Raw genomic sequence first — 26,660 nt, 5'->3', positions numbered from 1 at the left:
CCCTTGCCCGCTTAGCCAGAAGTCTGTGCCACTGTTGGCTCTTGTTCTCGGGCACGTCTAGGACTGAATGGGCATCAAAGCTGAAGAATGATTTCACCATCTGGAGCCTTGATTTTGCTTGTTGGCATGGTATTCTATGTAGCCCTAGTTGTCTGTGCTGTCGTTGCACAAAAATGTGCAGAACGTAGTTTTGCGATGGTGTCTTGATTTAGTGTGTTGTTTTTTTTATTTTTTTTATTTTTTAAACTTTTATTTATTGATTTTATTTTGTTAATTTTATTTATCAATTAGATTTGTATTTTTTTTTTTTTTTTTTTTTATATTTGTGGTTAGCTATTTTTGCCTGCAGTTTTACATGATTTATCAAAAATGTTTCTGGTTGTGTATTTTGGATGTCACCATTTTGTGATCTACTCTTCTGGCAATGCAAGTGTCCCTCATTGAGTTCCAATTTGTGTCATCGTTCAGTGCAAGGGCCTTTTTAATGTTATTTTTCCCAAAAAAATCTTATAGATTACTTAGTCTTCAACGTTTTGAAAAATCTTAAACAGCTGAGTTGATTTTCTACGAAATCGCAGTTCTTGGGAGAATCTTACTTAACAATTTGCAGAAAGGGTTGATGACTTATTAACCAAAACTTAACTGTAAAGTTAAAATTGGTGCAGTGTGGAAAGTGCGAAATCATCTATCCGTTTTAGTTGCTCTTCGGTGCTTTGTAGAGTTCAGTCCGGCAATGGTTTGACCTAAACTGAAGTGCGGTACATGGAATCCTACAACTTCAATACCATTAGCTTCAAGCTGCTTTTTGGGGGACGTTAGTGAATGATAAAGTAAAGGTATCACACCAGGGTTTTCTACCCCAACCACATTTCCCTCTCTTCCACGGTGGACCCCTATAAAACATGGAGTTGTGCTGACACCTCGGGCCCAATGAACATTCACAAGCATGCAGAGGCGATCAAATCAAGACCAAATTCTTCCCTTTAGCAAATAGATAAAAAAAAATAAAGAGACTAGAATGGGAGAGGTGTTCTGGCTTCCCATCTCTAGACCAAAGCCATCGCCTGTATGTAGAGTTGCAAGATTCTGGTCCAGTAGTTTACTCGTTTGTGGTTTACCTCCTGAATATTAAGTAGTGATTATTGTGGAACCTTCATACCCCAGTAAAAATATCAGTTGCACTAGATGTGAAACAATCTTTTGTTCTTCGCACTTCTGCACAGCCTCGTGTGCTAATATTGGTCAATGGATTAAAATGTATGTAGCTATAGACCACCATGCACATAGAAGAAATGCTAACTTAATTTTAATGTTTTTTTTTGTGGTATGTTACTGGCGTTGATTTAAAATAGTATGCACTGCTGTCTAAGTGACATGATTTCTTTTGGCATTTTCAGGCAAATCTGCAAAGAGTTCACAGACCTTCTGACCCAAGACCGGACTCCAATTGGTAATGCTAGGCCTAATCCAATCCTTGAGCCCGGCATTCAGGGCTGCCTAGCTCACTTTAGCCTCATCACCCATGGCTTTGGCAGCGCGGCCATCTGTGCAGCCATGACTTCGGTCCAGAACTACCTCAATGAAGCATTAAAAATAGCGGACAAAATGTACATGAACGCTGGAGACCAGAGCCCGGCAGACAGCAACAAAAATCTTGAAAAAATGGACAAGCACAGGAAGTGATCCCAGGCTGAGTGATATGACTTGTAAAATTTTGAATTCAGGAAACCACCGCAAAAATCTGCCCCTCCCTATTGAGAGATGGCCCTGTTGACTTGCAGCAGAGGAGGTGGGGGGATGCCAGTCACGTTGAAAGCGGGAGCTGTTGGCGATTCCCTGTTTTGGAACATTGGGACTTGTGGATCTGTAAGTTTGAAATTTGACGTTTCAACACTGAAGTGCCCCTCCCCTGTGGATACGTAACCAAAAGATACGATTGTAAATCAAAAAAACTTACCTTGGTTGCTTTTTCTTTAAAACTGGCACTAAATGATTTTCCATGAACACGTACAATGTAAGAAAAGGATTTTTTTCTAGGCCTTTAAGCAGACCTGGTCTCTCATTAAAATGGCAGGATGGCGCTATCGCTTGACCCTTCCGCCTCTGTGATGGAATTAATGCGAGGCCACAAAGAAAAGTCAAGGGCACATGGAGCCAAGACAGACCGAAATGAAATTCATTTGTCCACATATATGTCCATGAGTCAATGGTCAGCTTGTATGCAGTATTACATGAGGGTATTTACACTAATGCACATTCAGTTGCTCAAAACAAGGGTAAGTAGTGTACTCATCTTTCAGGATCTACACCAGCTTCACTGTGGAATGGGATACCAGTCGAGTGGACACTTGTTTGCATTTTAATAGCACATTTCTACACTTTTATGCATTATTTTTCAATTTTCATTTTCATTTTTTCTTTTTTTTCTCATCGTTTACGGCACATTTTTTTTAATCATTTATGCTCTGCTAAAGTAGATCTAAAACATGCCATTCTGGTGTACTATAACCACATTCTTGCCAGCACTGTTTTTCCCCCTTTTTGGTTATCACAGCATTTTGCATGTGCGTCCCAGCAAAGCGAGCACCAAAACACATACTCAAATCTTGCTCGCATCCCCACCTGCACAAACCAGAGGCTCAGACCACAGGCGCACCCTTTCAAACTCCAGGGAATATTTGATGTATAGTAAGGGAGACCATGTTTCTTGATTGTATATAGTTATTTATGTATTTAATGGGATTTGTAAATACTGGTGAATTTTTTTAGAACGTTTTTTTATAAATGGGTTTCCAGTGTAATTTTTTTGCTAAATATTTCAAAGGTAATGGGGGGAGAACTAAAACACCTCTTTTAGATTTGCGCACAGGTATGTTATACAGGGTATTTAAAATGTATTTTCTCTCTTCTGAAAAGAGATTGAAATTGAAATTGAAATTCATGCCACTAAACACATTTTGAATCTGATGTGTGAGGGTTTGAGTGTGTGTATGTGTGCTCCCACGGCAATACGTCTGTGTACCACATGCCTGGTTGCTGAATCGATGTCTGCACAATAGAAGCGTGAAAGCTGCATAGTCGATGTGGACTCTAAAGAGGCTATGAATCTTTTTCTTTACATATTTGGAAATTGTTCCCAGTATAACGTGTTGTATATCATAACCATGTAATAAAAACAATTCTGGATAGAAGTTTGTCTTTCTTATAGAACCTATCTAAAAAAAACAACAAAAGTTCACTCATGGATTTTGACATTCTGTTTACTAATTTATGAATGAACGATTTTCCTACAGGTGTTGCACATGCTGATTGACTTTTAGTACTGACTGTGGTCCAGAAACATATCACCCATGTTCAGTGATGGGGCAGAGGCCAGGAGAAGTGCTCTGTTTTTGGGAAGGGCATGGCCAATGGAAAGCTGCTGTGGGGAGATGTTGGACAGGGGGTGGTTATGGAATGTATGCAGGCTTCGTATGTTTAAAAGTCTTAAAGAACTTTCAAGTTCTCAGTTAACTCGTACACTTATTAAATCGAAGGCGTTAGTTAGGGACATCCTTAAGTCAGAATTATCCAAAGAGCACTTTCTTCTGTAAGCCAGAGTTTCCCATGCAGTGATAACTGTCTCTAGTAGAGAAAAGATCATTGGGATATGTCTGCCTTCCTCCTTAATCCATTCCCCTTCACCCTCACAATTTACCTCACTTGCCTATAAAAGAGAACGTGTTCGTGAGGGCACACTTGCTTTTTTCCTGACAAACTGGACTCACAGGGTTGTTCTTTTTAAACCGATTCCCTTCCCTAATGGATTCCCATGCCTCTGTTCTTTTTGCGTGGGAAACCTATGCTGTATGTGTTGGAAAATACTCCATGAGGAGTCCATGATTGGGGAGGTCATCCTCCTGCTGCTTAAGCAATAATCTGAAGATATTGGGTGTTTGGGGGGGGGGTGGGGGGGGGGGGGGGGGGGGGGGGGAGGTGAATTCTGCCACTACTGAATTTAGTCCCTGCTTCTCCATGCCTGTCGCCCCTTTGGCTGCTGTTGTTGAACCTCACCCTTAGGGGTGTGTGTAATGGGGGCCATGACCCTATAATGGTCAGCAGTACAGCGCTTTAAGCTTTGGATGACCCTAGGAACATCATCAATAAGCATGAAGTGATCTACCCTTCGGGTACTCTACAGAATATATGGTTCCAGAGATGTTTTAAGGCATGGGCAAAGTTAGCAAGTGCCCAGTGCCTCCCATCTGCAAAAGGTCCCTGGGAGAGTGAACTTTCTCGCTCACTTCCGTTTCTCTATCTCCTCCTTCAACATATGAGATTTGAATTTCCAGAAAATAGTTTTAAAAAAAATGAAGTTCTTCAGAACGAACTGCTTCTAAATATTTTTTGCTCTGGGTCCCCAAAATCCTTAAAATGACACCACAATGGGCCAAGCTACAGAACCATGCAGTGTTTTAATCCATATGAACAGCTATGTGGACGCCATATGAATGATGAGTGATCTGCCATTTGATTCAAGTTGATGGAACAGGCGTTGTTGGGATCAGTTGTTTGACTAAGTCTTTGACTTTGTTCCTCAACCGAAGTTTGCTGTAATACCAGCTCCACCACAGCTTCCGGTCACCTCGACCTCCAAGGAGGTCTCACCAGCAGCAATGCGTTATCAGAAGATATATCTCCTAGGTGGCTTTATGTGGAAGCATCACTCTTTGATATCCCATTGCAATTGGATCCTATTTTCCGATTTCACATTTGGCACATCTGGTCAACTGCGATAGTATTTTTTTATGTGGCCCTTTGCATTGTACTTGTCAGTCGAGACAAGTTCAAAGATTGTTGAGGTTTCCAAAGAATTGCATAGAAACTAAGCAATGGCCAGCGATCAAACACCAGCATCTTGGACCTCGGAAGACGAATTAAATTACCAACATAAATAATCTTCTTGATGTTAGTAATTCTTCTTGGTCGTAGTGAATAAAAACAGTCAAATTGAAATTTGAAACTCCTAATAAATACTTTATTAAAAGCTCATCCCCATAGCAAGAAGTGTCCTGAAATGCAACAACTTTACTTTCAAAAGCAAATGCTATCTGCGGGTACAAGGGACTGCTATGGGCAATATGAACACCTACATTGGCAAAATAGGTTTGCTTCTGACATACCTGGTGTGATTAAAATGGATTGACACATTTTATAATGTTAAACGGAAGAAGTAGAACAGTGGACTCATTTGCCTCTGATATCGAATTGTTTGTTGCAAAGCTGTGCACAAGTCTCATCCCTCGTGGACATACTACTCATCACTCACAAACAGAACATTTCAACAGATCAGTACAAGAAGATAAAAGAAGCTCATCTGTATTTAAACTACACTTGAACTCATCCATGCCACTGTAAACAGCACATCTGCTACCGCTAACACTACTAACTCTCAACCTGCACCTCCAGCAATCATGGTGCTTTGCATGACTTCTAGAGGAGCTTGTGAGACCATTTTACAGGTGTGGCTGTTCTCTACATTGATTTGCTGGTTTGTTGCTGAGATATCCAGGGAGATCCTATCTGGAACATCACCAGTGAAAACAAGTGACAGCTTATCATCCGTCTGCATCGAAATATAAAACACAGAATGCAAAAATGTTTTCCTACATCAGCCATTTCACAAAATCTGCTGTTGGTGTTTCCAAAACTCCTTATCGTTGCTTATCACAGAGCTCTTATTACATTTTATGCGATTTGTATTTACAATCCTAAAAGCACAGAAAGTCATAAAATATATCTTCATATCACATTTTAAAATACAATATAAAAAAGACATCAGATATCTTATAATATGGTGGGGCAACAACAGAAATAATCCAACCCTAGGGCACCTTAAGCTCATTGCAACTCGAAAGAAACTTAAAACAGCAGACAAAACTTACATGTTTGGCAAAAGCTGTAGGTGCGTTAGTGCAGGGCGAGCTCGCACAAAACCCAGAACTTTTAACCCCTTCCCCGCCACGGACGTAATGGTTATGTCCATGGCAGCGCCCGTGTGGCGCCATGGACATAACCATTACGTCCTGAATGCTGCCCTCGGGAGAAGCGCTAGCGCTCCTCCGAGGGCCGCCCCCCCCACCCCCCTAGGTCAGGGCTGACAGGGGAATCCCTTCCCCTTCAACCCCCGACCCCCCCACCTCCCCCCCTGTGACGTCAGTGCGCGCGCTGACAATCACACAACCTCCCCCCATCGCGTCTCTTTCGATCACGTGGGGGAGGCCCGGAGGGGCTTCAAAGGGAAGGAAATGTATTTCCTTCCCTTTGAAGTCTCTCGAGGGGTTTCAAAAGCCAGATTGCTTGCAATCCGGCTTTTGAAACCCCACTAGACACCAGGGATTTTTTTTTTTCTATGAAATTGACAGAAGGAGGGGTGAGGGGGGCACATTTATTTTAGGCCATTTCTAATTAGTATTAGGCCGATCTGCCCACAGGGGGGGCAGAAACCTCTAGGCGCCTGGGCAAATAGTTTTTTTGTGTTTTTTTTTTTTGTTTTTTTGTTTGTTTGCTTTTTAGAGATGGGGAGCAACGCATTAGGCAAGGGTCGCTCCCTGGGGGGCAAATTGTATTTAGACCATTTCTGGCCCCCTTGGGGGCAGATTGGCCGATTGTAGGTCAATCTGCCCCCAAGGGGGGCAGAAACCACTAGGCACCAGGGATCTGTTTTTTGCGCCGTCACGCAAGGGGAGCGACCTTGTAGGCAAGGGTCGCTCCCCTGGGGGGCAAATTGTATTTAGACCATTTTCTGCCCCCCTTGGGGGCAGATTGGCCGATTGTAGGTCAATCTGCCCCCCTGGGGGCAGATTGGCCTATTGGTATTAGGCCGATCTGACCCCGGGGGGGGGCAGAAACCTTTAGGCGCCAGGGCAATTTTTTTTGTGTTTTTTTTTTTGTTTGTTTGTTTTTTTAGAGATGGGGAGCGACGCATTAGGCAAGGGTCGCTCCCCTGGGGGCAAATTGTATTTAGACCATTTCTGCCCCCCTTGGAGGCAGATTGGCCGATTGTAGGTCAATCTGCCCCCAAGGGGGGCAGAAACCACTAGGCACCAGGGATCTTTTTTTTTTGCGCCGTCACGCAAGGGGAGCGACCTTGCAGGCAAGGGTCGCTCCCCGGGGGGGTTGGGGGGGCAAATTTATTTTAGGCCGTTTCTGCCCCCCCTGGGGGCAGATTGGCCTATTGGTATTAGGCCGATCTGCCCCCCGGGGGGGCAGAAACCTCTAGGCACCAGGGCAAATTGTTTTTTTTTTGTGGTTTTTTTTTGTTTGTTTGTTTGTTTGTTTTTGTAGAGATGGGGAGCGACCCCATTAGGCAAGGGTCGCTCCCCTGGGGGGCAAATTGTATTTAGACCATCTTCTGCCCCCCTTGGGGGCAGATTGGCCGATTGTAGGTCAATCTGCCCCAAGGGGGGCAGAAACCACTAGGCACCGGGGATTTTTTTTTTGGCACCAATGTCACGCAAGGGGGGGCAACCCCATAGGCAAGGGTCGCTCCCGGGGGGGCAGGGGGGTTGGGGACAAATTTATTTAGGCCATTTCTGCCCCCCCTGGGCCCGGCTGAGCTAGAGGCCAAAATCCACAGGTAGGCACTGTTTTCTATGAAAAAATGTGATGTGTCCAGGTTGTGTTTTGGGCCATTTCCTGTCGCGGGCGCTAGGCCTACCCACACAAGTGAGGTATCATTTTTATCGGGAGACTTGGGGGAACGCTAGGTGGAAGGAAATTTTGTGGCTCCTCTCAGATTCCAGAACTTTCTGTCACTGAAATGTGAGGAAAACATGTTTTTTTTGCCAAATTTTGAGGTTTGCAAAGGATTCTGGGTAACAGAACCTGGTCAGAGCCCCACAATTCACCCCATCTTGGATTCCCCTGGGTTTCTAGTTTTCATAAATGCGCTGGTTTGCTAGGTTTCCCCCAGGTGCCAGGCTGAGCTAGAGGCCAAAATCCACAGGTAGGCCCTGTTTTCTATGAAAAAATGTGATGTGTCCAGGTTGTGTTTTGGGCCATTTCCTGTCGCGGGCGCTAGGCCCTACCCACACAAGTGAGGTATCATTTTATCGGGAGACTTGGGGGAACGCTGGGTGGAAGGAAATTTTGTGGCTCCTCTTAGATTCCAGAACTTTCTGTCACCGAAATGTGAGGAACGTGTGTTTTTTTTTTTTAGCCAAATTTTGAGGTTTGCAAAGGATTCTGGGTAACAGAACCTGGTCCGAGCCCCGCAAGTCACCCCTCCTTGGATTCCCCTAGGTCTCTAGTTTTCAGAAATGCACAGGTTTGGTAGGTTTCCCTAGGTGCCGGCTGAGCTAGAGGCCAAAATCTACAGGTAGGCACTTCGCAAAAAACACCTCTGTTTTTTTCCAAAATTTAGGATGTGTCCACGTTGCGCTTTGGGGTGTTTCCTGTCGCCGGCGCTAGGCCTACCCACGCAAGTGAGGTATCATTTTTATCGGGAGACTTGGGGAAACGCTGGGTGGAAGGAAATTTGTAGCTCCTCTCAGATTCCAGAACTTTCTGCCACAGAAATGTGAGGAACATGTGTTTTTTTTAGCCAAATTTTGAGGTTTGCAAAGGATTCTGGGTAACAGAACCTGGTCCGAGCCCCGCAAGTCACCCCTCCTTGGATTCCCCTAGGTCTCTAGTTTTCAGAAATGCACAGGTTTGGTAGGTTTCCCTAGGTGCCGGCTGAGCTAGAGGCCAAAATCTACAGGTAGGCACTTCACAAAAAACAACTCTGTTGTCTTCCAAAAATTTGGATGTGTCCACGTTGCGCTTTGGGGCGTTTCCTGTCGCGGGCGCTAGACCTACCCACACAAGTGAGGTATCATTTTTATCGGGAGACTTGGGGGAACATAGATTAGCAAACAAGTGTTATTGCCCCTTGTCTTTCTCTACATTTTTTCTTCCAAATATAGGAGAGTGTGTGAAAAAGACATCTATTTGAGAAAAGCCCTGTAATTCACATGCTAGTATGGTCACCCCGGAATTCAGAGATGTGCAAATAACCACTGCTCCTCAACACCTTATCTTGGTGCCCTTTTTGGAAATACAAAGGTTTTCTTGATAGCAATTTTTTACTCTTTATATTTCAGCAAATGAATTGCTGTATACCCGTTATAGAATGAAAACGCACGTCAGGGTGCAGCTCATTTATTGGCTCTGGGTTCCTCGGGTTCTTGATGAACCTACAAGCCCTATATATCCCCGCAACCAGAGGAGTCCAGCAGACGTAACGGTATATTGCTTTCGATAATCTGACATTGCAGGGAAAAGTTACAGAGTAAAACGTAGAGAAACATTTGTTTTTTTTCACCTAAATTTCAATATTTTTCTTTTTCAGTTGTTATTTTCTGTAGGAAACCCTTGTAGGATCTACACAAATGACCCCTTGCTGAATTCAGAATTTTGTCTAGGTTTCAGAAATGTTTAGGTTTCTGGGATCCAGCATTGGTTTCATGCCCATTTCTGTCACTGACTGGAAGGAGGCTGAAAGCACAAAAAATTGCAAAAATGGGGTATGTCCCAGAAAAATGCCAAAAATTGTGTTGAAAAATTGGGTTTTCTGATTCAAGTCTGCCTGTTCCTGAAAGCTGGGAAGCTGCTGAGTTTAGCACCGCAAAACCCTTTGTTGATGCCATTTTCAGGGGAAAAACCACAAGCCTTCTTCTGCAGCCACTTTTTCAAATTTTTTTTGAAAAAAACAAAATTTTCCCTGTATTTTGGCCAATTTCTTGGCCTCTTTCAGGGGAACCCACAAAGTCTGGGTACCTCCAGAATCCCTAGGATGTTGGAAAAAAAGGACGCAAATTTGGCTTGGTTAGCTTATGTGGACAAAAAGTTATGCGGGCCTAAGCGCGAACTGCCCCCAAATAGGCAAAAAAAAAGGCCTGGCACAGGAGGGGGAAAAGGCCTGGCAGCGAAGTGGTTAAAATAGGTAAAAGAAAGTGCCTCCTGGCAACACTAAAATATTTACACACTAATACAAAATGAAGGGTATCCTGTGGAGACTCGTTGGTGCAGCCACAGGGCCCTAAAGAGCCTAACCTAGACCGGCCACTAGGAAAGGCCCAAAAGGTAATGCAACATATTAAAACTAAAGCGAGCCACTGCAAACCTATCCCTAGCATTTGATAGCAAGGATAGGTATGGCTTCATACCCTGAACCGTTTTAATATAAAATGACCCCACATCGTGGGTTTCCCAAGCTCTGACTGGTCACGTTGCATAGAGGCATATTCAAAAAACAATTCTGCAACCCTTCTCTTCTCATGTGGACACAACGACTGATAGTTATAAAACATATCTGGCCTCCCTAGGGTAGTCAAGGTTGCCCTTCACTTACGCTGTCCAAGGAATTTTGTGCATATGATCAAGAGATAGATGGTCTGACAAAATCAACCTGTTAAGCTGAAGTTTATCCCCGGTCCATATCTTGATCCAACACAGCAAAGGCCTGAGAGCTGTCAGATCACTAATATATCTGAGACCTAACTCCTCGTACTGAGAACACCGGGGCACTATGTGTGACCCTGAGAATTTGCCTTCGAAACATATTTTCTGTAGTTTGGGTCCCATCCACCTGTCTGCAGCCCCATACTTCACTGCCATGTAACACTTTAGAGTTGCACTTTGACTGGAACAACTTAAAGTATCCGTTGCCATGAACCCAACCTCTGAGCAAAACTGGCTACTACCCCTGTGGTCCTCACTAAATCATTAGTCTTGCCCTCCACCAAGTTATTCTAGCTCATGTTGGCATTAAATAATATCTCCAGATAAGGGAAGGCTGGAACCTTGGCCAGGATATGAACCCTCACCCTGAAGGTTTTTGAGCGTGTTGATTGAGGGCCCACTACTAATGTGTATGATTTGGAAAATTTGACATCCACGTTCAAACTGGTCATTTAGAAGGCAAATTGGTCCAGGAAAGACTGCAGTCCCACCACTATGCAGACCATAAACATTGCATTGTCTGTGTACAGTAAGACTGACAAACACAAACCTACCCTGGGACAATTTGTTGCCAATATAAGAGCTCATTTCAAGCCATTAATATAATGAGTGAATAGCAAAGATGCTAATATGCAACCCTGACGTACATCTGCTAGTGCTAAAGTCATCTAAAAGAGCTGCTCCCAGGGAAAACCTCACTGCAGCCAAAGTACTAGCATGGAGGTTCGAAATAAGAAGAATTTGCGGGTCTGCCCCCATTTTAAGGAGCACGTCCCAAAGCTTGCTGTAATTTACCCTATCAAAAACGGATGTGAGGTCTATGAATGCTAGATGAAACAAGCCCTGTTGGGCAACAGTGTTTTTATTTATAATTAAATATAGGTTAGGGACGCTGATAGTCAACCTGCTGGTTGAAAGCCATGCTGGACCTCAAAGTATGTTATTTTCATCTGCCCCCAGCACAAGCCTAATTAGCAATAGCCTTCCTAGAAATTTTACCACAACGCCTAAAAGTGATATTGGACAATAGCACTGTGGGTTGTTCCTGTCCCCCCCCCCCCCCCCCCCCCCCCTTCTGAAAAATCAGCACAATAATACCCGAGGACCACAAGGGTGAGGAGCCTTCCCTGATTGCAGCGTTTAAAACTAGAGTAAGAACTGGCCCCCCACACATTAATATTATCCCAGAATAGGACAGGAGGTATACCGTCTGGACCTGGGGCCTTATTACGAGGAAGGGCCTGAATACCCTGGCAAACTTCCTCAAATGTGAAAACCACATTGGCTTTCCCCAATACCAGGGAAGGCTGATGCCACTCACCCCTCCAGAGACTCATCATTATAGATACACTTGAAATGGTCCACCCACTGCTTCTCCACTATGTGGTGGCACAGTGCCGGCCCTGCATGTTTGTTGTAACAGGACCTGATAATCGCCCACCAAAATAGAACACCATCTTTCAGTTCACAAGCTTGGGCTAGATCCTCCAAGGCAGCCTTACACAATATATGTTTTTGTTTCTTAATGGCCCTCTGATGGTCTTTCCGGCGATTCATCACAAGCTCCTTATATCTGGGGGGGCTCTTTGAGAGCAGCTTTCAAAAGGCGCAGGCTCTTGGAACAATCTTCATCAAACCATTTAAGATGGTCTAATTTGGACCTAATTACAGAGCTCCTAATTAAAAATATGTAACAATGCAATGACTCAAAGGTGTGCATCCTTTGTGTATAACTTCTGCAAATCTTAGCAGAAAGAAATTCCATTGCAGGAAAGACCTATGACATAAGATATCTCTCATGTTGATCAACTTATTTCATTTCAGCTTCCTACTGCTAACGCCACAACTATAAAATGTTGTAAGTAAGATTTAGGCTGAGAAGTAAATCTTTTCCGCATACTCTTCAGGAATCTGCTATCTGCAGTAATAAGAAATGTGAGCAGCGTGTAGCCAGTCATTTGGACCAGCAAGACTATTTGCTGTCACCTGTGAAGATTTCTATGTTGAGCATGTTTTCAAGATAGACCTACTGGCCTGGGAGGCAACATTTCTGGATCTATTGTTTCAAATCATTTCTTCCGGATCAATTGCATATCGGTGACAATACTACCCGATCATTGGATATCTCGGGGCTGTTTTGATTCTGCATTCCAATTGCAAAGTTTACTGTGATATTCTTTGATAACATAGCACGGTCAGCTGAGCGGCCATTGCAAAAAAATCACTCTTGTGCTATCTCTAGAATGTGGAAGACAAAATGTAGTGAAATCATTTTTTAAAATATTTGATGGGTTTATCTGTTGAATAGTTTAATTCTTAGATTCTTTCACATCCAATGGAGCACACAATACAGCAACAACAGATCCCACAATTGATTCCCACTAACTGCTTTAAATATGGAGTAGCCATATTGCCAAGTTGTGCTGCTCACTTTATGAACCTGTGAAGAAGGAAAACTTAAGGTTAGATGCATTTGTGGCATGCAGATTGCACTACAACCTTCGGTGGACGTTAACCCTCCGGATTTATGTAACCGCTGGATTATTTGGAGGGATTTCCATAGATGTAGGTCCTCATGGAGTTGCCCACATTTTAAAATCTCTACTTACTGATAAAGCCTCATCCTTAGTTTAGCAGGTGATGGACGACGCTTTTTAATTAATCTTTGTCTTGTTTTGTTTTTGTCTGCTATGCTTGCTTGTAACACCACGCCGTGGTGAAGAACATACATTTAGGCACAGTAACTTCCTGATTGAGGTGTCACACGAGGAGCTTTCGGAAGTGGACAGACTGCTGTAGAGGTGGTGGTAAACAACACTCCTAGCAAAAGTAAAACTGGTTTCTTTCAAAAACTGTCAGCGCATTGCACTAGGAAGGGAGAACATTTACTGGAGGAACACGGAATGATGGTATCTTCACTTTCGATATAGATTGTAATACTGGGAGCGTACTGTTCAAGAGGGATCTACAGACAACCGAAAATGTGCGACATGAAAGCATGGCTGCCATTTACCGTCTTTGTGTGAATAACCAACACTTACTCGGAGGTGGCCTGTAAGGAGAAAAAATGATTCCCTGTGAGGTAACACCAGGAAACATTGGAAAGTAGAGCACCTTTTCATGATAAGCACTGTTTAGCGTGCTAGCTTGTAGGAAGGAATGATTGCAGGAGGAAGGGGGTGCTGGTAGGGGTTGATCTAGTTTAACCCACCCATTATTTCCCAAATGCCTGAGGATGGGAAAGTCATTGTTCTGTTTTGAAGGGGCGCTAGTTCCGGTTCTAAACTTAGGTTATTGTCCGTAAGAAATATTAATTTGAAGGCAGAAATCTTGTATGGCCCACGATGTGTGAAAGAAAGTAGTGCCGGACTGACTGAAATGTCAGGTGTACTAAATTAGAGAAAAAGGTGTCTTAATCTCATCGATGATCACATTAAGTGAAACCAGGCACATGATGCAGCCAGATGAGAAATAATGTCACCTGCGAAGTAAATAGGATGGTTTTGGAATTTGTCCCTAACCTCACCTTTCTGGATAGAGTAAAATGAAATGTGTTAATTTAAATCCCGTGTAAATGCCTTGGGACTGTGCACTTTGGCGTTTGCTGTCCGGTCGCCTGAGATATTAACATGGCATAATCTTCCTGGACTATTTCTTAGCTTAATGCTATTGGTATTTCCATCAACATCGTAGCTGAAGAAATGGGTAACTATGGTGTTGATGCATATATTCAAGTATTAAATAAGGGGCAGGGTGCAGGTACCCTGGCACAAAGTACATTTTTTCTTTATTTAGTAAATACATGCAAGAATTACATGGGCACTAGATTTCAAACTTGTGCGTTCGCCCTGTTTTAAAGGCTCGTTTTGACTTGTCCTAGGTAGGAAAGAGCGAAAGCCTCTTAAGTGCGTTATGTTAATGGTAGACAGGGCCATGCTCTAACGAGAAGGCGGAAAGCACCACAGGAAGGCTGCGGTGTGAGGCTGGCCAACGCGTGGTACAGAATGTGTGTGTGCCTCACCCCAAGAAGTCGAGCTTCTTGACGGGAACAGGCTAGTGAAGCTGTCATGATTGTCTTAACAGGGACCATCCAGCGGAAGACTGATGTAAAACGAACGTGGACAATGACATTAATTAGGGGAGTTGGTGTTACCTGCTTTTATCTCTGGCTTGCCCCTTCACACCCTTTTATCCACGATCATAAAGGGATTGATGGGGAATGAAAGTAAGCGAAGCTGAGAGAGCAAGGTTTACTTTCTAGAGTTTGCACTGTTTTCCCTACTCTAGTTCCATATCGGTTGTATTCAATCTTGGCAGATGGTTGACGCTCCTTTTTTGGGCCCGAGGCGTATGTCATCATTAGACCCAGAGAGAGGCATAAAAGGGAGAAAGGAAGAAGAGAAAGATAGGAAAGGGTAACGAAGAAAGAAACCAGATAAAATACAACATGCAGGAATGAGGCAGGAAGTGTGGTGGAAGAAAAAGGCACGTGGTGGAATCAAGACCAGTCGGCGGTGTTGGGCAACCCTGGAATTCGGAGACAGTGGCAGCAAGCTTCTAAGAAAAATAATTGGGCACAGGCACTTCTATCTATTTTTTATTGAATGAACGCTGCTCATCGTCCAATAGGCTGATAATGGACAGAAGTTGTGACATGAGATCCACCTTCCCATGTCATCCGGTGTGTGATCTCCATTCCATTGCCCTTGACCCTAGGATGAACTAACATAGGGTTGATGTATTTACTTTGCCCTGCATGGTGGTGTGCGATTCTGCTCTAACTGCTAAAGCTTGCAGACTCTCATGAATGCACATACAGATAATTCACTGACAAGTTATGCGTGCTTATGGCTTCAGTGTAGTGTTTTTAGTTCAGTCCTGGTAACTCTTTTCAGGCAGCTTTGTTTCAAGTAGCAGCTTGAAAAACTGGAACTTGAAAAGCAAATAGAGTCAGGTGAAAAGACCTAGAAACTCGTTTCGCTCTGCTTGAGTTCCTGTATAGGGTGCAGGAGCCCGGTTGAGCTTTTGTGTGGAGAGAATACAGTAGAGGCTAGAAGGAGAGGAGGAATGTTGTTGTGGAGCGTGTAAAGGAGTCCGCTGCATGGTGTGCAATCCGAGTGCTAACAACCTGAAGAGAAGGTGCGGACCCTTCACTCATCGCAGTAAATGGCGCTCCAGAGCATGGTTTCATTCTCTCTGGCACGAGATGTCTGCCAGGGTGTGGATAGAATGCCTTCCCAGCGTCCATTGTGCACAGGCTCACAAGCTGGAAGACGTTTTATGTGCAGGGGATTTGCTGCACCAACACCATGGCCTGGAAGGCATGCCACACAGGGCAGCTCTTTGTTTCCTGATGCGGTAGAAGGAATGGCCTTCACTATTGCAGTGGCGGATGTGTGAGGGGCAGGAGAGGGAGGTAGATTGTAGGGATCTGGAGGGAAGGTGGAAGTTGAAGCAGTGGTTGAAGTATGCTGGTCCTTGGTTCTGAAGGGCTTTGTAGACCTGGGTCAGCATCTTGAATTGTCACCTCTTGTGTATGGGGAGTCAGTGTAGTTTCCTCAGGTGGGAGGTGATGACTGTGTGCCTGAGAAGGTTCAGGATGAGTCTAGCCACTATATGATTTGTAGTCGCTTCATAAGGTTTGATATGATTCCGGTGTACAGATCATTGCCATAGTCCAGGTGGCTGGTAACGAGGACTTGGGTGATGGTGTGTCTGCTAGAAACCAAAAGCCACTTAAAGATCTTATTGAGCATGGGGAGGGTGACGAAGCAGGCCGAGGCGACAGTTTTGATCTGGCTCTTCATGGTAAGTTTGTTGTCCAGGATAATATAGAGGTTTCTGGCTTAGTCTGTGGGGTTGACTGTTGTCCCCTGGTTGGTAGGCCACCAGGAGTCATCCCATGGTGCGGTAATGCTCCTAAGATAACATCTTCAGTTTTGTCTGCGTTGAGGCTGACATGGGTGGTTCTCTTATCTGGGTAAAGGGGCACTGCCCCCTTTTATATTCCTCAAAAAGTGCTTTTTATTTTCCCTAGTGTTGCTAACAGTATAAAAAAACAGTCAAGATAAACAGAATGTGTTCACTTTAAAAGCACGCGCCTCAGTTGCATTCTCCTCCTGTTCCCGATCTTGTCTTACTGGCAGGCTGCTGTCAATCACCAGTTGCGGGCTGATAAGCTCACAGCCCTGAAGCCTGTAGGGTCATCAGGTGGGCAAAATCATTGTCTTCATGACTTGACGCCTCCTGCTGATAACGTTAGTGAAATGTGAGCCGCTGGGTGTGTCAGGCTGAAGCCCTGTAGCACCAGAAGCTGCAAGTTCATCAGGTGGCTGAAGTGATTGATGTGTTGAAGATGTCAGTGAGTTTGCTGCTGTTAGTGTAGATTCCGAAGTTGAACATGTGGTGATGGGAGGGGTCCATGGGAGACCCTGAGTGGACGAAGTGCATGATGATGGCTGTGTTTTGGGTGGTGAGCTGGTTCCATCTGGTGATCTTGTGGTTGCTGTGGTGTATATGGGGTCTAGGGGGCTGAGGGTTGGTGGTGGCAGGATGGGGCACAAAGTTTCTGTAAATGGTGGATATCTTGTCATGGCAGTAGTCAGGGAGAGTGTCTTAGAGGTCTTGGGAGGGGGGTGATGCTGTTTTTAGACGCTGAGGGATTGGAGATTTCCTTGATGATGCTGAAGAGTTTCTTGCTGTGGGTTTAGCTTGCTTGGATGTGGTTGGCTAAGGCATTCCTTTTGCTGTCTTTCAGAGGTGTCTGGTACCGGCTGAGAGAGTTCTTGAAGGTAGTCCTGTCAGTTGGCTCGTTGGTGGGATGCCATCTCCTTTCCAGTTTTGTTTCGAGGTCCTTAGTTCTGGGGTGTACCAGCTGACTTATCTGGTGGGCATGTTGTATTTTTAGGTTTTGCTGGGGGCAACACTGTCAGGCTATCAGAGATCCGGGAGGTGAAGCTTTTGATGGCTTTTTGGATGTCTTAGGAGGTGTCGGGGAAGGAGTTTAGGGTGTCGGTAAAGTGGTTTTCGGATATTCTGTTCCAGCTGCGGTGAGTGGTGCTGGTTGGTCTGGTGGCGTGCCCGTGGGCCAATGTGTAGGTGAAATGGACAATGGCGAGATCAGACCAGGTGAGCTTGATGGTGTGGCTGTATTTGATTCTATTTCTGGCTGTGAAAATGGGTTCTAGCATGTGTCCTGCAATGTGCATTGGGTAGGTGACTATTTGAGATTTGTTCCTGCTTTTCATTAGGTTGGTGGTGTTGGCTTAGTTGGGGTAATTGAGGTGGAAATTGAGGTCGCCTAGGAAGATGTACTGTTTGGTGTCGATGACTTGGGGGGCGATGAAATCGGGGATGATATCACCAAAATTGGGGCAGGGTTCTGGGGGCCTGTAAGTAAAAGTGCCTTTGATGGTGTCTTTGCTATCTAATCTGAGCTGGAAATGGATGTTTGGTCGTCCGTTGCGGTAGAGCAGTTGATGGATTCTTTGTAGATGATGGTGAGTCCACAAATGTGTTTGGTGATGCGGTTGCTATAAACGATCTTGTAGAAAGTGGGCAGGCTCCAGTAATGATGGATGTGGAGATGCTGTTGAGCTAGATTTCTGTGAAGAAGACTGTCGGGTTTAGGGTGGTGATGGTGTCCCTCATCTTGGTTCCTTGCTTGCATAGGGATAGAAAGTTGAGCAGGAGGCAGTGGAAACAGTGGGTGATGTTTTAGCCAAAGGGGTGCCAGAGGCAGCGTGTGCTGCTGTGTTGGTTTTGCAGGAGAAACGGCAGTGGCGGCATCTGAAGGCTCCTGCTGTGGAGCGAGGAGAGGTGAATGTTGGCCCCCATTACCACTAGTGATGGTTCAATTGGCATTTTGTTTGCAAATGTTTTACAATGCCATTGAAATCTGGAGAGATCATATAGACTCCATGTGACCCAAAAAAATGAATCTGACCTTGTGTAACATATTCTGATGCTTGTGTAAAGTGATCCAATGTCCTTGGGTTGAGATTGCATTGAATACAACTTCAAAGCAGGATGATAAGTGGTACACACTACATACGAGGGTTCTCACTGTGATGGTGAACGTGTGAAGATACATACATATATATCCATATGTGTGAGTGTACATATATATGTATGTATTATTATATATTACCTACTGGTGATCACCGGTAGGTAGTTATAGTTAGGACCTAGTTGCTCTAGGAAAAGTGTTTTTTGTTTTGCCAATAACTTTGGCCCCGTTTGACGAATCTTCACAAAAGTTTCAGAACTAGTATGCCACTCACATTAGCTGCTGTCTTGAAAGTTTCAGGGTGATTCGTCAAGCGAGGGCCGAGGAAATGAGGGGGTCCCAAAACACATTTTCCTCATGCAGTTTCCTATAGGGATTTTTAACACAGCTGGTGCCCGAGCCACTGGACGGAATTACACCAAATTTGGCAGAAATGTAGCTTTTGGTCCAGAAAGTGTACATTTTGTCATTTAGTGTAAATCCGTTCAGTAGTTTTGGAGTTATTAAAGGTTAAAAATATAGATATCTAGGGATGCAAAGACACTGTAGATCCCAGAAATATCACACTGAGATGTTATTGGCTGCCAACACATCAACCAGGAAGTGTTGCCAGCCATTTTGGGACTCAGCCGAGTCTTTTGAGAAGAAGCACCAGGCAAGCTACACAAGTGAGATAGCTTTTTAGAAGAAGAGTGAGAACACAGGTGGTAACAACTTTGTGTCTCCTTGCAGATTCTGTAATGTGAGAAAAATGTGTGACTTTAGACAAAGCTTAAGGTATGCTGGGCTTTGTGGGTAAGAAAACATTGCATGATTCACAGAGAGCATATCCCCTGGCACCCCTCAGAGTCTAGTTTTTAAAAATGTCTGTGTTTGCTAGGTTACCCTAGATAGTGGTAGAGCTGGCCCCAAATACTTAAGCTACCTCATCACCGAAAAGGTCATTTATTAATAGGAAATGTCTCCACCTGTTTTGGGGTCTTTTGTTTTGTAGGCACTAGACACAGCTGCTCAAGTGGATTGAGTTTTTAATTTGGAGAAGTGTGGGAACAGAGAATAGTATAGGATTTGTATTTAGGAAATGCATTTCTCTCCATTATTGGCTTCCAAATATAACAAAAGTCTGGAAGAAATATTACATTTTGCAAACTGCCTTCTGAATCACAGGATAGTATGAACGAACCAAAATTCTGAGGTGCAAAAATAAACATTATTACTAAACCCGCTACTTTATGTACATGTCAAAAATACATTGGAATCTGTCTGACCCATTTTTCCTGCATTAAATTTTACCTCATGAGTTGCTGCATTTCTGAAATACAATGAAAAATCATTACAAACTGCAGCTCAGTTGTTGGCTTTGGGTATCACGTGTTTTAGGACAACCAACAAACACCACATATTCCTGAAAACAGAACGGTCTCATAGATGCAATGGTGTTTTGTTTTTGTAAATCAACCATCTGGGGAGAAAAAAAAAACTCTAGATAAAAACATTGTCCCAATTGCTATTTTTCCTGAGTATTCTCATGAGCAACTTACAGAAATTACCCCTTGCTGATTGTAAATGTGTCCAGTTTTTCAGAAGGGTCTAGCTTTCTAAGTTCATCATTGGGTTTCACACCTGTTTCCACAACAAACTACAGAAGGTTGAAATGACAAAAGATAGGAAATAAATGGACTAAACTTTAAAAAATGCAAACACTGTGCTGAAAAAAGTGATCGCCTTTTACAGCTCTGCTTGGCCCTGAAAGCTGGCAAGAATTTGATCTCAGCCCAACAAACCTTTTGATGGTGCCATTTTTAGGCAATTTTTTTTTCTTGCACAGCGGTTTTTCCTATTTTTCCACCATAAAAACCATTTTGCTTTCTTTTGCCCGTTTTTTCTGTTCCCTCAAGGGAACTGTTATATGATGTAAGGAAGCACTTACAAATATAAACGTAGCAGGTGCCCCAGTTGAAGCTCAGCTTCTGGAAAGGACAAGCAACCCTAACTCTTGGGATTGGCAAAGATAAAGCAAGGCTGTGCGCTCAGAGATTCCATAGCAGAAAAAGATCTAGAATCCTTCCTGGAGGTGAATTGATGATGTACTGGAGCGTAATCTGTATCTGACTGTGACGCGCGGGTTCTATCTTCCTCACCTGGAGACACAGAGTAGAAGGTTTCTCCCTTTAGAAGTCACCTGTAAGCTCCGCCCACTGAGCCACGCCCCGTCAACCCTCGAAGTAGGCAAAGGAATTCCCGCTTTTACCAGGATGATGGACAGCTTTCCGAAACGACCCCACTGCGTTCACCGCCGATTCAGGTGGTGCGTTGTTGATGCGCAGAAGCACGAGGGCATCTCTACAAAGACGCACTAGTAACAATCACATTGCCAAGGACACACAGGGTTGCTGGAGACGTTTTCACTGTGGTCCATTCACGTAGCTTTAGTGTACAATATAAACAGGGCATATAAAACATGCTAGGTAAACGCTTACTGACTTACTCGTAGAAAATACTCCGGTTGGGTAGGCCATGATGCTCATTTTACAGAAACTAAACCTCAACTGGAAGCACTTACAAATATAAACGTAGCAGGTGCCCCAGTTGAAGCTCAGCTTCTGGAAAGGAAAAGCCACCCTAACTCTTGGGCTTGGCAAAGATAAAGGAAGGCTCTGCGCTCAGAGATTCCATAGCAGAAAAAGATCTAGAATCCTTCCTGGAGGTGAATTGATGATGTACTGGAGCATAATCTGTATCTGACTTGAATAGCGGGTTCTATCTTCCTCTTCCTGGAGAAACAGAGTAGAAGGTTCTCCCTTTATAAGTCACCTGTAAGCTCCGCCCGGTGAGCCACGCCCCGTCCACCCTCGTAGTAGGCAAAGGAATTCCCTCCTTTTACCAGGATGATGGACAGCTTTCCAAAACGACCCCACTGCGTTTACCTCCGATTTCAGGTGGTTGGTTGTTGATGCGCAGAAGCATGAGGACATCTCCACAAAGACGCACTAGTAACAATCACATTGCCAAAGGCACACAAGGTTGTTGGAGACGTTTCCCCCATGACCCATCACGCAGCCTTAGTGTACAACATAAACAGGGCATATAAAACATGCTAGGTAAACGCTTACTGACTTACTCGTAGAAAATACTCCGGTTGGGTAGGCCATGATGCTCATTTTACAGAAACTAAACCTCAACTGGAAGCACTTACAAATATAAACGTAGCAGGTGCCCCAGTTGAAGCTCAGCTTCTGGAAAGGAAAAGCCACCCTAACTCTTGGGCTTGGCAAAGATAAAGGAAGGCTCTGCGCTCAGAGATTCCATAGCAGAAAAAGATCTAGAATCCTTCCTGGAGGTGAATTGATGATGTACTGGAGCATAATCTGTATCTGACTTGAATAGCGGGTTCTATCTTCCTCTTCCTGGAGAAACAGAGTAGAAGGTTCTCCCTTTATAAGTCACCTGTAAGCTCCGCCCGGTGAGCCACGCCCCGTCCACCCTCGTAGTAGGCAAAGGAATTCCCTCCTTTTACCAGGATGATGGACAGCTTTCCAAAACGACCCCACTGCGTTTACCTCCGATTTCAGGTGGTTGGTTGTTGATGCGCAGAAGCATGAGGACATCTCCACAAAGACGCACTAGTAACAATCACATTGCCAAAGGCACACAAGGTTGTTGGAGACGTTTCCCCCATGACCCATCACGCAGCCTTAGTGTACAATATAAACAGGGCATATAAAACATGCTAGGTAAACGCTTACTGACTTACTCGTAGAAAATACTCCGGTTGGGTAGGCCATGATGCTCATTTTACAGAAACTAAACCTCAACCGGAAGCACTTACAAATATAAACGTAGCAGGTGCCCCAGTTGAAGCTCAGCTTCTGGAAAGGACAAGCCACCCTAACTCTGGGGGTTGGCAAAGATAAAGGAAGGCTCTGCGCTCAGAGATTCCATAGCAGAAAAAAATCTAGAATCCTTCCTGGAGGTGAATTGATGATGTACTGGGGCGTAATCCGTATAAGACTGTGACGAGCGGGTTCTATGTTCCGCTACTGGAGACACAGAGTAGAAGGTTCTCCCTTTATAAAACACTAACAAAGAAAAAAAAACAAAAAACATAACAATCCCACAAAATAGCCTGCTACCAGTCCAAAATCTTGACAGGACCTGAAGCACTGTATACATGCAACTATAGCACAATGCCTCTGCCAGACCTTGTTATGTTTTCACACCCTGGATGAAGTCTGCTTTATTCAGGGTTGTTTTTAAACTCGGCTCAGTGAAAAGCGCTCTTAAATCTAGTGAAAGGTCTCACTTGACATCCCCTTCCGAAGTCTAGCTATCTTGCTGTTCTTGCGAATCTTTTAAACCCTCACTGGTCCTTATGTGTTTGTTTCTAACTGCATGTCAACACAGTTTAATACATAATTGTCTCATATACAAGAAACAAAAGGAATACAGGCTGCCTTTGATACGGTTGACCATGACGCCCTAACTCAAAGACTCCATGAAGCCGGCATACAAGGGATTGCTCTTGACTGGATTACTTCCTATCTTTAAAATAGAGCAAATATCATCCACTCGCCCCCCCTTCTCGTCCGAACCCTACCTCACAAAAGCAGGGGTCCCCCAAGGGTCAATTATCTCACCTTTGCTTTTCAACATCTACATGATATCTTTACCAGAACTGATCAATGACTTCCATCTCACATGCTACAACTATGCAGATGACACACAAATACTACTTAAATTAGAAGACCCCAAAAACATTGAAAACTCACAAATCTTCAGTTGCCCCAGAGCCGTTGATCAGTGGATGACCTGGAGCCATCTCAAACTAAAATACCTCCAAAACAGAAATACTCATATGTGGTGACTGGAAAAGTTATGACCCTCTGTGCGTCTGGCCTGACGATCTCGGACCACCTCCTAAATTATCCAAGGACGTTAAAAACCTAGGAATCACCATGGATTCCAAGTTAACTATGAATGCCCAAGTAGACAAATTAGCACGCACAAGCTTCATCACCTTAAAGACTTTACGACGCATCTTCCCCCACCTCGGATTTCCACACAAGGTGCAAGCTACCATCTCACTTGTACTATCCAAACTGGATTATGCCAATAGCCTCTACCATTGATCATCTCTATCTGTTATGAAAAAACGACAACGTATCCAGAATTCCACAGCCAGGCTACTACTGCATATAAAGCCGCAAGCCCACATCTCCCCTGCCTTGAGAGCACTACACTGGTTACCCGTTGCCAGAAGATGCACTTTCAAACTGCTTTGTATCACCCACAAAGCTATACATGGAACAGGACCGCTTTTTTATCAGAAAGAAAATGACCAAATACATCCAACAAAGAACCCTCCGCTCAAGACTGGCACCCCGCCTTAGAACACCACCATACAAGAAAAAGACTATAGGTGGTACATCCTTCTCCGTCCAAGCAACCAAACTATGGAATTCATTACCCCCAACTATAAGAGCCACAGATAACTTTCTTGTCTTCAGAAAACTACTCAAGAGTTGGCTCTTTCCTTCATAACCACCTTTTTCAAACAACTATGAACTGCATATGCCTATGTGGATAAATATTTTTTTCAGATTACATGTATATTTCTATTTATTTATAGTTTCTTTGGAAAATATGTATTGCTACTATGTCATAACAATAAAATACACACACACTCTTTAAACCTGTCTAAGTATTTTTTTACCCATGATTCTAATTATGTATTGTATGTGCATATGTGTGTGTGTGTGTGTGTGTTATATATATATATATATATGTATATATATATGTATGTGTATATGTTGTTTCTGTGCTTGGCATGTTCGTGGATCATTGCATGGCTCCTGTTTTTTTTTTGGGTTGTTATACTAGATATCTATGAATTCCTGCTCTCATCTTATCACACTTATCTACTCATCACTCTTATGTCATGTCTCTATCAAACTATCCTCCATTCTCACTCTGACTCATCCCAAATCCCTTCTACCACTTTCATCTCCTAAATATCTCTGCCTAAGCTCTTCCCTCCACATCTAACTCACCAAACCTCACTCTACCTCTGTGACCTCCCACACAACCCTACTAAATTCTCCTGCATTCATCTCACCCTGCTACTATGCTCTCCCTAACCCTTCCACATACTCTTCTCCCTCCACCCCCCTTTACTCATCCCAAGCCTTTGGGTTGAGTAAATGAAGGATATACTCCCAATTAACACCTCTGGATTTATTTCCTCCTCCACCCCTCCATTACTCCAGTCTAACTAACAAACTCTCATATCCGCGGCTCAAATTAACTCATAATAATGCTAAAACTGTACTCATTATTTAACGATACTAATCCATCACTAATCACTAATTCTTGTTGGGTTCCGGAGTAGCGTGCTACTCATCGAAAAGCGCTTCGACGCCTTGTCAGGGGTAGTAAGCGCTATATAAATACGATTACAATTACAATGTAAAATTACATGTTCAGCAAATTTAGTAGCTTGTCACTTCACAACACCGAATACCTGTCTGTTATAGTTGAAAACTTTTTACATCCTTTATGTTAGAAGTTCGTTTGTTACAAGAGAATTTTTCAATATGATATTGCCATCTTGAAGATTAATTACTTCCTCAAATATTGAATAAAAAGCTTGTAGAACCATAACAAATGCAGCAAGATTTCTGCATTAGGCCCTTTTTCTCTTCCCAAATTCAAACAGCTTAGAATCTTCTGGACAATGCCCTTGTAAGGAAAACTACAAAGACATACTGGTTACATCTGAGAGTTATTTTTTTTGCTACTTGTTAAAAATACATTATTGGATCTGATATTGATTTAACACATTATCTTTGCTGGAATGTCTTCTAAAAGGAGATAGTGGTCTGAAATTGAATCTAATAATTTAGATATCAATTTATTTTTCTATTTTTTTTTATAGCACAAGAAGGTCCAAGCATCTTCAGAGTCTGTGATGAAGTCCCATCACTGTGATCCTATTTCCAAATCCTGTGAAATGCAGCTGTATTCCTTCAATGTGTGTGAAAATGTGAATCAATTAATATTTAAGAGTTGGGTGCGCACCAAATTAGTGAATTTTGATTAGGATGTGCACTGGCCAATAAGAAACATATTTGAGCAACTCTATGTTACTAATGCCCATTATCAAGGCTCCTTTTTTGTCCATTGTCAGAACCCCATTTAGAGGGGCTACAGGGCACTCAGGAGCTACTGGGCTCAGCCGAGGTGGTTCTGATGTTCAGGCCCACCATAATATGGATTGACTCAACTGGTTCAAGCACCCCCTTCTTCACCTGACTCTCATTTAATAGTGTGGCATGGGCAGTCAAGGCTCCATTGGAGGGGATGTGTAGATACAGTTTAGTGAACGAGACTCATAACTCAACTTGCAAGCAGCGTACACAATAAATCAATATCCATCCAAATACTTGTTTCTGTATGAAAATAAATATTTTATTTTTAAGTCTGCTCATGCAAAAGGTAAATGACATTCAAAAAGCAATAGCATAGTTCCCCATGTTAGGTAGGCAATCTAGTTGTCAGGCCACTCCCCGATGCCCATGTAACAAGTGTTGTCATTCCTCATTCACATATGGTGACATCCAATGAGTGTAAACTACTAGGCCCGGTCATGGGGCATCTCCCTCTCAGATTTAGTCAGTAAGTTGTAATCACTTAGAGTCAAGTAGGGTTGGAAAAACCAAAGGTGTTATATCCTCCGGTATCTGGTAGGCCCAGTTCCCAACGTACCCACTCCGGTGGTGCGGATCCTGACAAAGTTCACACATGGAGCTCCTGGCAGGTGCAGACTGTCTCTTCTGAGCCTATGTCTTGACAATCGAAGTTGCTCCAGCTGCAGCCACACACAGTTAGTCATTTCTTTCTTTACTTGGGGTTGGGTGCAGTATCTATGCTCAAGCGTGGCTCCAAAAGTGTTTCCTCTGTCCTCAGGCTTCTTAGGTCACAAAACTCCCCATGTCTTGGTCGTAGCAGCACTTTTGGGTCATGGGCAATGACCCGGACCTCCGGCCTTAGTGCTCTGAGCGACCCTCCTGGCAAACGTAATCGCTCCAATGAACTCGCTTGTTGGGTCTTGCTAGCGTCAAGGTGCCTCCCCTATGGCCCCTCCTGGCACACGAGGTCACTGCAACTT

General features: G+C 43.7%; 1 protein-coding gene across 5 annotated transcripts in view; it reads left to right on the top strand.

The window, feature by feature from the left end:
• Positions 1-3,191, top strand: part of TFAP2C (transcription factor AP-2 gamma) — a 40,991-nt gene extending 37,800 nt beyond the window's left edge. For all 5 annotated transcript variants that reach the window (XM_069243597.1, XM_069243598.1, XM_069243596.1 and 2 more), the window contains exon 7: positions 1,398-3,191. In XM_069243597.1, the coding sequence (XP_069099698.1) occupies positions 1,398-1,683 (286 nt within the window). In that variant the 3' untranslated portion in view covers positions 1,684-3,191. The remainder of the gene's footprint in view (positions 1-1,397) is intronic.
• The last annotated feature ends 23,469 nt before the right edge of the window (positions 3,192-26,660 follow it).

Source organism: Pleurodeles waltl, chromosome 7, assembly GCF_031143425.1.
Source record: "Pleurodeles waltl isolate 20211129_DDA chromosome 7, aPleWal1.hap1.20221129, whole genome shotgun sequence".
Lineage (NCBI taxonomy): Eukaryota > Metazoa > Chordata > Amphibia > Caudata > Salamandridae > Pleurodeles > Pleurodeles waltl.
This window is presented reverse-complemented; position numbering and strand designations above follow the sequence as displayed.